Source organism: Pectinophora gossypiella, chromosome Z (genome assembly GCF_024362695.1).
Source record: "Pectinophora gossypiella chromosome Z, ilPecGoss1.1, whole genome shotgun sequence".
Lineage (NCBI taxonomy): Eukaryota > Metazoa > Arthropoda > Insecta > Lepidoptera > Gelechiidae > Pectinophora > Pectinophora gossypiella.
The window spans coordinates 20,477,289-20,491,626 of NC_065433.1; the positions used below are offsets into that span (position 1 = coordinate 20,477,289).

The 14,338-nt window shown below is 35.7% G+C and overlaps 1 protein-coding gene across 3 annotated transcripts; it reads left to right on the forward strand.

The window, feature by feature from the left end:
• The first annotated feature begins 11,957 nt into the window (after positions 1 to 11,957).
• LOC126380597 (uncharacterized) lies at positions 11,958 to 13,706 on the forward strand. Of its 3 annotated transcripts, none has more exons than XM_050030127.1 (2): positions 11,958 to 12,037; positions 12,741 to 13,706. In XM_050030127.1, the coding sequence occupies exon 2, from the start codon at positions 12,747 to 12,749 to the stop codon at positions 13,095 to 13,097; it is 351 nt and encodes a 116-aa protein (XP_049886084.1). In that variant the 5' UTR covers positions 11,958 to 12,037; positions 12,741 to 12,746; the 3' UTR covers positions 13,098 to 13,706. The 3 variants fall into 3 exon arrangements, with proteins under 3 accessions (XP_049886084.1, XP_049886086.1, XP_049886085.1); XM_050030129.1 differs by lacking the exon at positions 11,958 to 12,037 and adding an exon at positions 12,061 to 12,083; XM_050030128.1 differs by lacking the exon at positions 11,958 to 12,037 and adding an exon at positions 12,092 to 12,301.
• The last annotated feature ends 632 nt before the right edge of the window (positions 13,707 to 14,338 follow it).

Consider the following 14,338-nt stretch of genomic DNA (forward strand, 5'->3'; position numbering starts at 1 on the left):
GCTCTTCGTGTCATACTATTATGAATGAAAGGCCAATGACCGGTGGTATAATTAATCCAAATGAGTCTGATTATTAAAATTGTTTAACATTTAGTTAATTTTAAGTTAGTGCTGTCATACTTAATAAAAAATGTTATTATATTTTTATTACTCTGCCCAAAAAGTGATGGGCAATATGTATAATGCCCGGTCAATTTGATTAATTGAACAATATGATAGGGCAATAGGGTAATAAATTGGGTGTTATGTATAATGCCTGATTTATTACTTGGTCCATAACATATTCATTAAAACATTGCAGCTACTTACCTATTTGTTGGATTTGTCAAAACGTGTTTTTGTAGAACATCACGAACATGTGTTGGGAAACATTTTAGGTACCTAATTACCATTTGAGTCACGTATTGAGGACTTCGTGATGAGACGGATTACAAAAATCGAGCTTGCATATTTATACCATGTGGTTGCAAACTATATATTATTATTTACCCCAACACAATAAGTTACGTGAAATAATAAATAAAACTGTATAAGTACTTATTTTCAAATGTTTAATATGACTCGGTCGAAACAGGTACACGCAAACTGAAATAATAAACGTGCTATATTCAAATATGTGTGATGTGTCCCTGTTTCACATCAATTCAACAAATTACACTTTCTCCGCGCTTGGTTGATATATCCGAAGTGAGTTTGAGTTTAGACACGTCTATCAAATATAATATCAAATAATACTGTTGTATGTGAAGATTGGCAACACTATCTGTCATTGTCATTACATTTGATTAGATTGGAGGTTATCTAAATAAAAGAGGTCTGACTACCTATGTGATTACAATTTATCTTTTATTTAAACATAACATGGCGCTGCGTAATGTATTTTAAGATAAATTCAGGAAGTATTGATGAGAGGACAACTAATATTTATCAGTGTTTTTCGAAATAAAAAGAAGCCATGGCGGAATCGAGGCTGTCAGGAATTCCGGGCTTAAAACCCCCAGAACCGCTACATAAACTGACTGCGGAGGAATATAAAAAGTTTAAAAACAGATTTGAAGTATATAGAATTGCCGCGGGTGCGAATAATATGGAGAGTGAAGTGCAAGTTGCACTTTTACTTCATGTCATGGGACCTCAATGCCAGGATATTTTTCAAACCTTTGAGTTTCCTAAGGATGAGGCAAAAAACTATGTAGCGGTAGTGAAAAAGTTTGATGAACATTTTATCCCACTAAAAAATGAAAGTGTATCATCCCATGTGTTTTTTACTAGAGACCAACGGAGAGGGGAGACATTTGATGATTATGTTACTGAGTTGAGAAAATTAGCTAAGGAATGTGAATTTGGGACCCTGAATGATAGAATGATTAGAGACAGGATAGTGACAGGAATTGGGGATAGCAGATTACAAGATCGTCTTTTGAGAGAATCGGATTTAACATTGACAAAAGCTATAAATATATGTAAAGCAGCAGAGTTGGCAACAGAGAGAATCAGAGAAATAGAGGAAAAAGGTGAAAGAGTGGACAGGATACAAAGAACTACTACAAGCAGAGATACAAAGACTACAAATACAGAAGAAAACAGTGGACCTAGCACAAGTACAGGACAAAATAGGACATTCTTCAATAGACCAAAAATTATGTGTCAGAATTGTGGCTATAATCACCAAATAAGAAACTGCCCAGCATATGGAAAACAGTGTTTGAAGTGTAAGAAGATGGGACATTTTGCTAGAATGTGCAAGTCAGGATTCAGTCGTAATAATATTCGTCTAGTGAACAGAGAAGAGTGGGAAGACAGGCTACAAAGAAGTTGTGAAGAAGAGGAGGAAACTGTTCTAAATTCTGTATTTATAAATCATATTTCAGGCAGCAAGAACTGGTCTCAACCAGTAAAATTCATTGATGTGGAAAAAGAAATTAATTTTAAACTAGATACTGGGGCACAATGCAATGTATTACCAAAACATTTATGCCATATTCTAGGTATCAATAGATTTGAAAAAAGTAAAATGAAACTCTCAACATATAGTGGAGAATCAATTAAAACAGCTGGACAAGTTACTTTACAATGTCAAATAGGGCAAACTACAAAGTTTATAAATTTTCAAATATGCGAGGGTAATTTTGTTCCTATTTTGGGGTTAAGTACTTTAGAAAATTTTAATTTGGTGCAAAGAGTATATGTAAGTGTAGTTAACACTGTTGAGAGTCTGACAACTCAATACAAAGAAGTTTTTGAAGGATTAGGAAAAATTAAAAATCAAAAATATAAAATAACTTTGAAAGATGACTGGAAAGGTAAAGTGGAACCAAGTAGACATGTACCATTCAAATTGTTACAGAAACTGAAAATTGAATTGAGTAATTTAGAAAAATCGGGAGTAATAAGTAAAATTGATAAACCCACAGATTTTGTGACCAGTTTAGTGATTGTAATGAAGCCGGATGCCACTATTAGAGTGTGTTTAGATCCTCAGTATCTTAATTCGCAAATAAAACGTGAACAGATTCAAATTCCTACTTTACAGGAGTTGACATCTAGATTGCATGGTAGTAAAATGTTTACCACACTTGATGCAAGTAAAGCATTCTTTATGTTACCATTAGATGATGAATCTAAAGAACTGACCACATTCAATACACCTTTTGGCCGTTATCATTATAATAGATTGCCGTTTGGTTTGTCGTCCAGTCCAGAAGTGTTTCATAGAATTTACTCAGATGTTTTCAAAGACATAAAGGGTGTAGAAACTTATATTGATGACATTCTTATTCATTCTGAAACTGAGCAGGAACATAAAGAGATTTTAGAGAAAGTTTTGCAGAGAGCACAAGAAGCAGGTATAAAGTTTAACAAAAATAAATGCAATTTCATGAAGAGTGAGGTTAGGTTTCTAGGACACATGTTAACAGAAAAAGGTATAAAACTAGATGAAAACAGAGTTAAAGCTATATTAGACATGAAAGAACCTGAAACACAAAAGGAACTTCTAAGATTTTTGGGTATGATAAATTATATCTCAAGATTTATTCCAAATTTCTCAGAATTGTCAGCTCCTTTAAGAGAATTAACTAAAAAAGATATTCCTTTTGTGTGGGCGAGTAGGCAAAAACAAGCTTATGATTTAATAAAGAGAAAGATTAGTGAACCTCCTGTATTAGCATATTTCTGTTTAGATAAAAAAATCACACTTAGTGTTGATGCATCTAAAAATGGTCTGGGTGCTGTTATATTGCAAAATGGGCAGCCTGTTGCATATGGTTCTAGGGCTATGACTGGCACGGAAAAGTTATATAGTCAAATTGAAAAAGAAAGTCTAGCTATATTGTATGGATGTACTAAATTTCATCAGTACCTGTATGGTCAAGTATTCACAGTTGAAACTGATCATAAACCGCTGGTTTCAATTTTTGCCAAACCATTGAACAAGAGTCCAACTAGGTTGCAGAGAATTAGACTTGCATTACAACCTTATACATTTGAAATAAAATACAAGCCGGGCAAAGAGTTATTAGTTGCAGATCATCTCAGTAGATCTTATCTTGATGATGATTCTAAGTCTTATAATATAGACATTGAAGCTCATGTAGCTATGATTATAAATGGGTACAACATTACAGACCAGAAGTTACAAGAATTAATAGAAGAAACGTCTAAAGATAGAGAATTAATTTCAGTAATCAAATATGTTAGAGAAGGTTGGCCAGAAAATAAAGACAGGGTCAGTAGTGAAGCAAAGATTTTCTATAATTATAGGGATGAGCTAGGAGAATGTCAGGGTTTGTTAATGAAAGGAAATCAAATCGTTATACCACAAAAGAAAAGGAAGGAAGTACTGGAAAAGGTTCATTATGCTCATTTAGGGACAGAAAAGTGTAAACAATTGGCCAGGAAAACCTTATTTTGGCCTAACATGTCTAAAGAAATTGAGGATTTAGTAACTAACTGTGATGCATGTAAATCTTTTCAGAACCAAAATAGGAAAGAGCCAATGATTGAAAAGGAGATTCCATATAAAGCATGGCAAATTCTGTCAACTGATATATTTTTTTTGTACCGAGTACCTCACATTATCACAGTAGATGCATACAGTAAGTTTGTTGAGATCAAAAAGTTAGATAACTTGTCAGCAGGTTGTGTTATTGATAATCTGAAAGAAATATTTTCAGTACATGGTATTCCAAATATATTGTATTCAGATTCAGGTACACAGTATACTTGTCAGGATTTCAAAAATTTCAGTGCTGGTTGGAACTTTGAACATAAGATAGTTAGTCCAAAACATCACCAAGGCAATGGGTTAGCAGAGCGCTATATACAGACAGTTAAAAGGACATTAAAGAAGCTAATTTATGACCAAAAAGATATCTATTTAGGGCTGTTAATTTACAGAAACACTCCCATTTTGGGAAATGGTAAAACCCCCACAGAGTTACTGTTTAACAGGAATGTAAGAACTATTATTCCAAGTTTTACTTACAACAATAGTAGTGCCACTATAAATGAAGAGAAAATGTATAGACAAGAGTTAGAAAAAAGGCAGAAAAATCAAAAAATATATTATGATCAGGGATCTAGGAAATTATCAGATTTGGAAAAGGGGGATGTAGTGAAGATACAGGATGAGACAAATAAAAAACCATTTTCTAGTGGAATAATAATAGGAAATGGAGTAGGACCTAGATCGTATCAGATAAAGACAGAAAATGGAAATATTATTACAAGAAATAGGAAAATGATCATTAAAGGTGGGAAGTTCAAGGAAAGAGTGTTGGTATATGATGATTTAACGGACAGAAATCAAAAAATCGAGGAGGATGTGTTAAATAGGTCTGAAAGAGTAGAAGATAATTTGAATTTAGAAGGCTCTCAAATGGTGCAAGAAAATAGAGATTTAGTAGGGCAGACTAGGTCTGGTCGATTGATTAAGAAACCTAGTTATCTAAACGATTACTATTTAAATTAACATTTACATTTATTATTGCAAACTACTGGTTGATTGATTAAGAAACCTAGTTTTTATCTAAACGATTACTATTTAAATTAACATTTACATTTATTATTGTAAACTACTGGTCGATTGATTAAGAAACCTAGTTATCTAAACGATTACTATTTAAATTAAGTAAGTTGTTCTTTTGTTTAATGACAAGTTATCAGAAAATGTTAGGAGGAAGGATGTTGTATGTGAAGATTGGCAACACTATCTGTCATTGTCATTACATTTGATTAGATTGGAGGTTATCTAAATAAAAGAGGTCTGACTACCTATGTGATTACAATTTATCTTTTATTTAAACATAACAAATACAAATCATTTTTAAGTAAAGTAAGTAGATATATCTGACGGCGCATCCTACTGCGTCGGGAGGTCATGTCTGGCCGAACTTGGTACAGTGTTCGACAGCCGACACTCTAGCGGAGTGTCGTGTCGTGTCTCTAGCAGCACTAGGTCATCTTGTTTATAACACTTCTTGTCAAAAGAGACCGGCTAGCGCGCCAAGATTTGCGACGAATCGCTAAATTCCTGAGTGATTATTGTGATTTTAATAAGAATTAGTTAACTATTGTGTTATTGCAGTTAAGGAGTAGTTGTCGGTGTGGTTAACTTTGTAATTGAACTATTGGATTACCTAAATTAAATTTCATTACATTATAGAGTTGAAGTGTTTCTTGAAGTTATCGTTTTATTCACAGTCTAAACTTTATTTTAATTACTTGGACCGAGATGTGTGATAGCGAAGGCCCCTCTGAACCCATATCAGAAGTGGGATCTGAACAACAAGCGAAACACCCGGACCGTGATAAATTCACCGAATTTTCGACCAATATGGAGGCCATGTTAGCGTGAGTTTTAATGATGGCTCAAACTCAAAATGTTGTGAGTACGAACACGCTTATTCAATTCAATCCTGATGATCCAGAAGCTGACATAGAGGGATGATTTAACCTCACTGAAGTAATATTACAGAAGAAAAGCCTTGAAAGAATGGCTCTTACTAATGCGCCGTCATATCGAATAGTTTTTATTTACTACGATACCTTGTTTATTTTTTTAACTGTATAATATAAAATACTAGTAACTGTGAAGGTATGTTTGTTGTTTTAAGTAAGTCGCTGATAAAAGAGAGAATTGTGTTTATCGCTGAACTGTAAAAATATGTATGTTCGAAATACTTTTACATAAATAACTTGGTACGTAAACTGCATTGATATATTCTTTTTATTTTATTACTGAAAATTTAATCAATGGTGAAATACATTATTGAGTCATTTGTATTAGGATTGGTGATTTCTAATTCAGTACAACACTGGGATAAAGTACGTTTGTTTGAAGTTACTTTACTTTTTAACTGAAAGATACATCTAGTGGGCTGAAGTAGCAAACGCACCGCAGAATATGTTCTGCATTCACGTAGGGTATAGGCAGAGAGATTCTTATAAAGGCATATATAGAATCGAAGATCTATTACAATATTACTATTATTCTGTATCACAGCAGCAACGAAACGGGCATAAAAATGTAAAAAATAAATTTTATTTTACTCGAGAAAGACAGACCTCCTTTCTCAGTTAGTGAGGGGAGGTGTCCGTTCAGCCGTTTTATACGCAGTTTATAAAATTATAACGTCTAATTTTCAGTCTGTAAGCTTTTGCATCTTGTCACAAGCTTGCAACCACACGAAGATTGAAGTCTGTGGACGTGAAGAGAAAAGTTCTACGAAGAAAATATTTTTAGATGAATGTGATATGTACGAATATAACTGTGATGCAAAAGTTGGTCAGTATACTCGTATTATACGTATTTATAAGTATATTTTAAGGCAAAAGTTAGGAATGGTGTATTTTATCATTTCAGTAATCAAGCTATGACATTTTGAGACTCCGTTCTTGGATAATTATCTCTGCTTACTTATTAAAATATTACCTTGAGCTTTAGCGAGGGACTACGGTCGGCGACATCAAACCATTATAAAATTATGTTATGCCAATTATAACGTGTTATTGCAGATTTTCAGCGCATTGGACTTGATGAATGTAATGATGTTAATAAATCAACAACCCCGTGTACGAGAACAACAACCCCGAGTACGGCAACGTCCCCAACTACGACAACGACCTCAAGTACGACAACAACAACTCCAACTACGACAACAACCACGAGTACGACAACAACCCCAATTACGACAACAACCACGAGTACGACAACAACCCCAACTACGACAACAACCACGAGTACGACAACAACCCCAATTACGACAACAACCACGAGTACGACAACAACCCCAACTACGACAACAACCACGAGTACGACAACAACCACGACGACAACAACCCCAACTACGACAACAACCCCAACTACGACAACAACCCCAACTACGACAACAACCCCAACTACGACAACAATCCCAACTACGACAACAACCCCAACTACGACAACAACCCCAATTACGACAACAACGCCAACTACGACAACAACCCCTACTACTACAACAACCCCAACTACGACAACAACTCTAACGACAACAACAACTACGAGTACGACAACAACAACATCGAGCACGACAACAACAACCCCGAGTACAACAACGACAACCTCGAGTACGACAACTACAACTCCAACTACAACAACAGTATCACCGAGTACGACAACAACAACCCCGAGTACAACAACGACAACCTCGAGTACGACAACTACAACTCCAACTACAACAACAGTATCACCGAGTACGACAACAACAACGCCAAGCACGACAGCGACTACTCCAACAACCTCAACTATGACTATTACGGATAGATCTTTATGCACACACTCGTACTCGTATCCTGATGACTGCAGCAGACCGATAACATGGGAAACTACAGCTAAAGGGGAAACTAGAGACCTTTTTCAAATTTTGAAAGCTAAGTACGGGGTACGTGCTAGAATACTCAAAGGAACCACTCATTTTCCATCATTTAGAGGCGCTCCTAAGATATACAGAAGACCACTTCACGAGAAATTTATGTTTGGTCGCCATATTGAAACTTAATAAATATATTCTTTGATAAATATTACTACTACTTCTTAGATTTCATTCAGGAAAATTTAAACATTGGCCTTTTATTTGCCCGCAGGCTACATTTGGAATCGGCGAATTGCCTGCCTCTTACGAGGGATAAGTAGGATTTGATATGATAGATAATTACGAGTACCTGGCACTCGGCACAAATACATGTAAATGGAAATAGTAAAGTTAATAATTGATTTGAACCGTCGGTACCTCAATAAATGTATTTACCTATACATAATGCCGCGTAGTGCCGAAGCAGGCACAAATTAATGTCGCGGGGTAACATTATCTGACCTGCATTCCAAACCCACCTAGTACGACGATCGTGACAAGATCGTATTCCTTACATACGCATGTTAGATTTAATTTCTATGCTATTAGCAAGGATGGCATTGAACGGCAAGTCTATTAAAGCTGGGTCCACATATGATCATCTCGATCAGCCAGTATATCGCAGACGACGCGATAAGTGAACTAATTCTATCGGCTAGTGAATCGCGTCGCGCGTGGATCGTGTATCATGATCATGATATTCGATGTGTCAGATTCTATTCTACGACATTCTGAGCGAGACATAGAACAACACGGACCTCAGCGACCGAGACTTTTTTTTTTGTTTTTGACTTATTGTAGATTTGCCGCAGATGGCATTTACTACTTGGCCGGACAAATGGGGAGCGCTGAAGGCTCTCATCCGGTACAACGTTTAAGACAATAGGCCTGAGGGTGGCCAGTTGGGCGCGAGTGTCGTCTGATAGATATATAAGCGCTGATTGAGGGAAATCGTCCACCACGCAGGCGGGGTCGATATCGGGGTCCTGAAGTGTTTGGTGTCGCGAGCTGATTGGCAGAGCGAATCGACCATAAGTTCAGGGAACGATTCGTTTGTGCGAAACAACTACGCTGGTCGATAAAAAAAAACCACTTAAGTTTTGTTATATATTTATTTTTTGACGAAGCCTGTGGTGGATTTAATGATATATTTTATAAATTACAAATAAATGAAAATTTTTATAGTAAAAAATTACAAAAATTTAAACTATGTGTCGTGATAAATCAATCATATAAATAATAATATTATTATAAGTAAAATAATATTTTATAAAATAGGTAATATATTATAATTATTATAGAATTTAATGTATTGTAAGTACTTAAAATGTAAATATGTATATGAAGTACGTGAGTAGCCTACACCGGGCTACTCTACGTAAAATGATTATTTGTCACATAGTTATCTTTGATTTATGACGTCATACGCTTTACTTACGCCGTACAACTCGGCAATAGAATTTGAGTTGATAAATAGTTAATACGAGTTATGACGTTATTGAATAATACAAGCAATAAGGGATGAATTAATAACAAACTAACTCCTTCATACTTCTGTAAGTACTCAAAACAGGCGACCATCAAAGGCACCTAAGGAGGAAAGTTAACTAAGAATTTTGTGGAAATCTAAATCCGTAATTACTTAATGCTTGTGTTCATCGTTAAAAGTTTAAAAAGACTTAATAGCTCTTATTTCTGTTACTTGCTTTATATTTTTAAACAAAAACAAAACAATATGAGTGTCATGTTGGCTCTGCAAACAACTGAATATTGAAAGAAGCATAAAATTAATTAAATGGTTAGTTTGCGTCAAATGATAATTGACTGTGTCTTTTGAGATCTTCGCGAGACAGAAATGAAAATGTTTACTTATTATATTTTTTAAAGCCTGAATGTCTCTGTATCGGGTCGTTAGTAACGTAGTGTTTGCACCAGGGTGACCATTTGTTACTGCCCTTGATCCAGATTTCTTATTTAATTGCTATTAAGAACTTTATCATGTGATACTGACGATATAATAATATGTATTACCATTACCTTACATGTAGAGAATAATGAAATGGCGGTGTAACCCAATTGGTACTTTCGATTGCGTAATCTACTCACATACGAGTATTGTACTAGTATTTTTTGTTCAATGCAAGTTTGGACATTAATTAATTTGATATCAACATTTGCCCGGGGCGTATCTCTTACAATTCAGCACTTAACATGTAAGTACTTACTACTTATAACGGAACGGTGGCAATAAGTTAAGTTTCTAATCTCTGATTTAGCGCTCTGATACAAATTTTTCCATACAATGGCCTCTGTGGTCCAGTGGTTGGGCGTTGGGTTGGGTTCACAATCCGGACGTCCGGGGTTGGATTCCCGAGAGTGAAATGTCTAACAAAAGAAAACACTTTGTGAGACTGCCCCTGGTTTGGTCAGGACGCCGCACTGTCTAAAAATAACATGATTTTGTGCTTTGGAGGGCACCCTAAGCAGGTCCCAAGCACCTATTTCCTTACGTTACTTCAATAGTAACCCTGACACCAGGGCTGACGAGATCGATTAAGAAGAATATTACAGCGAAAGTTACTGTGTCTGTGTCCTTTTCTCGAATCTCTTTGTCTCTCTCTCTCAATTGTAGTTTAATATTAAAGTTTTGGGGTAAGTACTCGAAACATGACGAGTGATTTATGAGTGTTCAAGAAACGACATGAAGTGTTTGCATGGACCCAAGTGTAACCTATAGCAGAAATAGTTTCAACAGTCTGAGGTATATATGTAGCTTTCTGTGTAAAGTTGGAAAGTTCTCGCCTGAGAGTGTATCCTAGTAAACCATATTAAAGTTAAACGAATGTCAGTAGTCAGTTGGTGCAAATCCAGTCTGCGGAAATGGCAATGGTCCTCTAGCCCGTTGCAAGGCGAGCCACTAAGTGATCTAATTCAGTTCTGATTCATCGGAAATTGTAGAGAACGGAACTAAATCATGATTGATTGATGGAATTGTAGTAAGTATTGTAACCTTTATAAATAAATGTCAAACCGTGAGTTATCTATTTTGTTTTGTTGGTTTGAATTTCTCATAAGTACTTATCTTCTTAATGACGACGAGGCTTTCTATAAGCTCCTAAGGCACTTCTTACTTCTTAAAAAACAAACATTCATTCAGAACCCTTTTGCCCGAGTCAATGACAAGATTAGGTAAGGGTTTACATATTGTTAATTTAAGGCAAATTTTATACATATAAAATATATGTGTATATTATATTTTGTATCAATACAAAATATGCCTTAAATTAACAATATTTAACATATACATTGTTTTAAGTTTACGCGGTTGTTTAAAACATATAATATATTTTTATATTTTTAAATATGGAAACACTATTGTCATCACATTCATTCGCGGAGCTTACGCTCGCCCCTTCTCTCAATACCTACAACACAAGACAAGACGCTGCTGTTTTATTTTATAAAATCAATTTCACCGTCCCGACACCCAAGGATTTCTTCAGCGGTTATTATCATAATTAAAACACATAATAACGGGTAAACACATAATACGTAATAACGGATGAAATATCGGGAGTCTCATATCCAAAGTAGAGTGACATGCTCATGTTCAAGTTTCCTGTGCTCTGGTTTGCCAAATAATTTTGTGACGGATATTTTTTAGTTTTGTGCATCACGCACATGGCGGTAAAAAATGCAAAGACCTTTGTAAACCAGTAGGATCTTGTAGTTCAGTTAGTTAAGTATATACACCTTGTGAAGATCTGCGCCGCCTGCTATAGGATGCCTTGTTACCTACATATTAGTGCCATTTAAACATGTATGAATTCAAATGTTGAACCGGTAAGCGTCTTCAATGTGCGGAATCGATAATGATGCTTGACGAAAACTGGAATCTTCAATATTTCTCAATGACCATGTATTTACTTAAATATTTAGAATTGGCAAATTAATTACATTTTGCAGTAAACATCCTTGTGTGAGCAATTTGGTATGAATTCCCAACATCTCGCGGATGGAGCGGAGTGGTCCCGGAAGCAATAACAGCAGAAGGTTACTTGGTCTTGCTCGCAGTATATATAACCGACGAGCCTGCGCCCGCGCAGTGCACCGCTCTACTCTGTGACAACAACGACCGTGACTTAGTAAGTGGGCTGTTATACTATTGTGCGCGTGTTATCGTTACCCAACGTGTGTTTACTTTTTAATTAATAAGTTATAATAACGAGTACGATGTTTGTGAGAATTGGTTAACGATGTCGTATTTTATTATTATCAAGTGTTTAAATGGCGACTGTGTTTCAAGGACGATATTATCATAACATATTTAATAATTTGTGTGAATTCGCCAATATGTGAATATAATTGTCTTCGCTACCGACCTATTGATATTAATTCTGAAGTTCAGTGTATGTTAGATAAGTATGATAGCTAGTTATAATATAATGCGAGTGCGAGGTTGACATTGATAGATGCTAAAAGGAAATATTTGTGAGCGAATGTGAATAAATGGAAATATATGTGACCGAATATGAATATACGGCTTAGGTGGTAACTCACCCACTGTAAACTCACTTAGTAGGTAAGTTGCCAGCTTTTTACATTATTAGGTGATTTTGCTATGGGTGAGTTACCACCTAAGCCGAATATACGAGTATGTTTAGTTTTGCAGTTATTTGCGTGCCTCTGATATAAATGTCATATTCATCAAAGCAATGTATGTGACGTTCAGTGCGAAATAATCAGACTATATATGTACTTAATAACAAAGATGTACCATTGTTTACCAATAGTTTAGAAAGTCGTTTCAAATGGTACAAGATCTTAATAATTGTAAAATTGTTACAGATCAAAATGCAGTTATTTATCGTTGCCGCCGCGTTCCTGGCCGTCAGTTACGCCAAACCTGTGTTTATATACACCCAGCCGCTGCATCCCGTTGGGGTGGAGTATGCGCCCACGGCTGTGCCGCAGGTGCAACCCCACCCTGCCGTGGAACTAAACGCAGCCAGCGAAGCCCTACTCCCACGGGAGTTGTTGAAGTCCAACGCATTTTATGATAATCCGTCCATCGCCGCCGGCCTCGCCAAGGAGTCCTGGTTTACAAATAAGGAAATGCAAGTTGTCGAACGTGAAGCTGAGAAGATTCCCCGCGAGAAGATCTACAACATTGTCAAGAGCGCCGGGTTCTTGGATCAGCATTAATGATATTACGACTCTGCCTAATAGATTCGAAATCTTAGACATTTATAACCGAGCCGTTCTGTAAATATTTGCACTCACCTATCATAAGTTCAATTGTCACCTTGTAAAGTATAATCGTATAAGTAGGTAACTATTTATTTTTAATTAACTATCTTGTGGATCTAAGTCACTCACTTTCATACTTTTATTTTATTACAGCAACGTTATACTGACTTTATTTGTAGAATAATATCTCTCTCTTTGTTCTCGACTTTTACTAGGTTTGACTATTCCTAGTATTACCATGAAAAAAGGATGGAATAGTAAGTTTTTATTTGTAAGGCGGTTATTGTTTCAATTAAGTTTAGAGTAAGTATTTGACAAATAGATTTAATTATATTTATAAATGCAGACAAGTAGCTATGTAAATATGTTGGTATTTAATGTAGATTTGAATAGTAAACCGGTTTATTAATGTATCTGAAAATATTTATAATTTATGCGCAAGTAAGTATGTTCTTAGTTATTATAATACTGTGAAAACTGTGATCTCGAGCAATAAGTACGCTGTCGTAAGTTATTGTTCCGCCATTATAATGGTTGTGGTTTAATAAAACCTTTGTGTTGATATCTGTTGGTTTGTGTTCAACCAAGTTTGTTGTCATCACAGCCTGGCCCTCCAAAAGCTGGCTTCTTGAAACTTCTTCCTCTCTTGCACGTTACCCAACATTCGTGTACTGGTTTTGGAGCGAAATCTGAAAATATTCAACAATAAATAAGTCATCAACAATATAGCGCAACGTTGAACACTGCCGATCTGACTTTCCAACCTGAAGGGTATATCAGCCCAATTACAGGTTAGATCACAAATAAGTATTAATTCCGAAACGTATTCCTCGCGCGTCAAGACTTTCCTCACGATGTTTTCATTCAGCGCTGAGCATAATTTAATCTAAGCACGAATTCGAAAACTTCGAGAATTATTTTATAGGTGCTGGATTGGATTAAATTGATTGAACCTATGATTTTACAATGCCAGTCAAGCGGTCTTCCAACTAGGTTATCAGATAGAGCCCTTTAGTACATGAGTAAGTATTGTAATATTTATTACGCAATTTGGTTTCTCACGCACTGCACTGCAATTTTCTTCTATCGTGTGGGTTGTCAGGTGGATTGTCAGCTTCATCAACCGAGAGTTAGGGGTTATGGTGCGGTTGGGCACTACGATGATATGACTTATTAAATAATAACCACGTATTTAG

Bases quoted from the DNA above. Each gene is read 5' to 3' on its own strand.
- LOC126380597 (XM_050030127.1), top strand. From the start codon at position 12,747: ATGCAGTTATTTATCGTTGCCGCCGCGTTCCTGGCCGTCAGTTACGCC.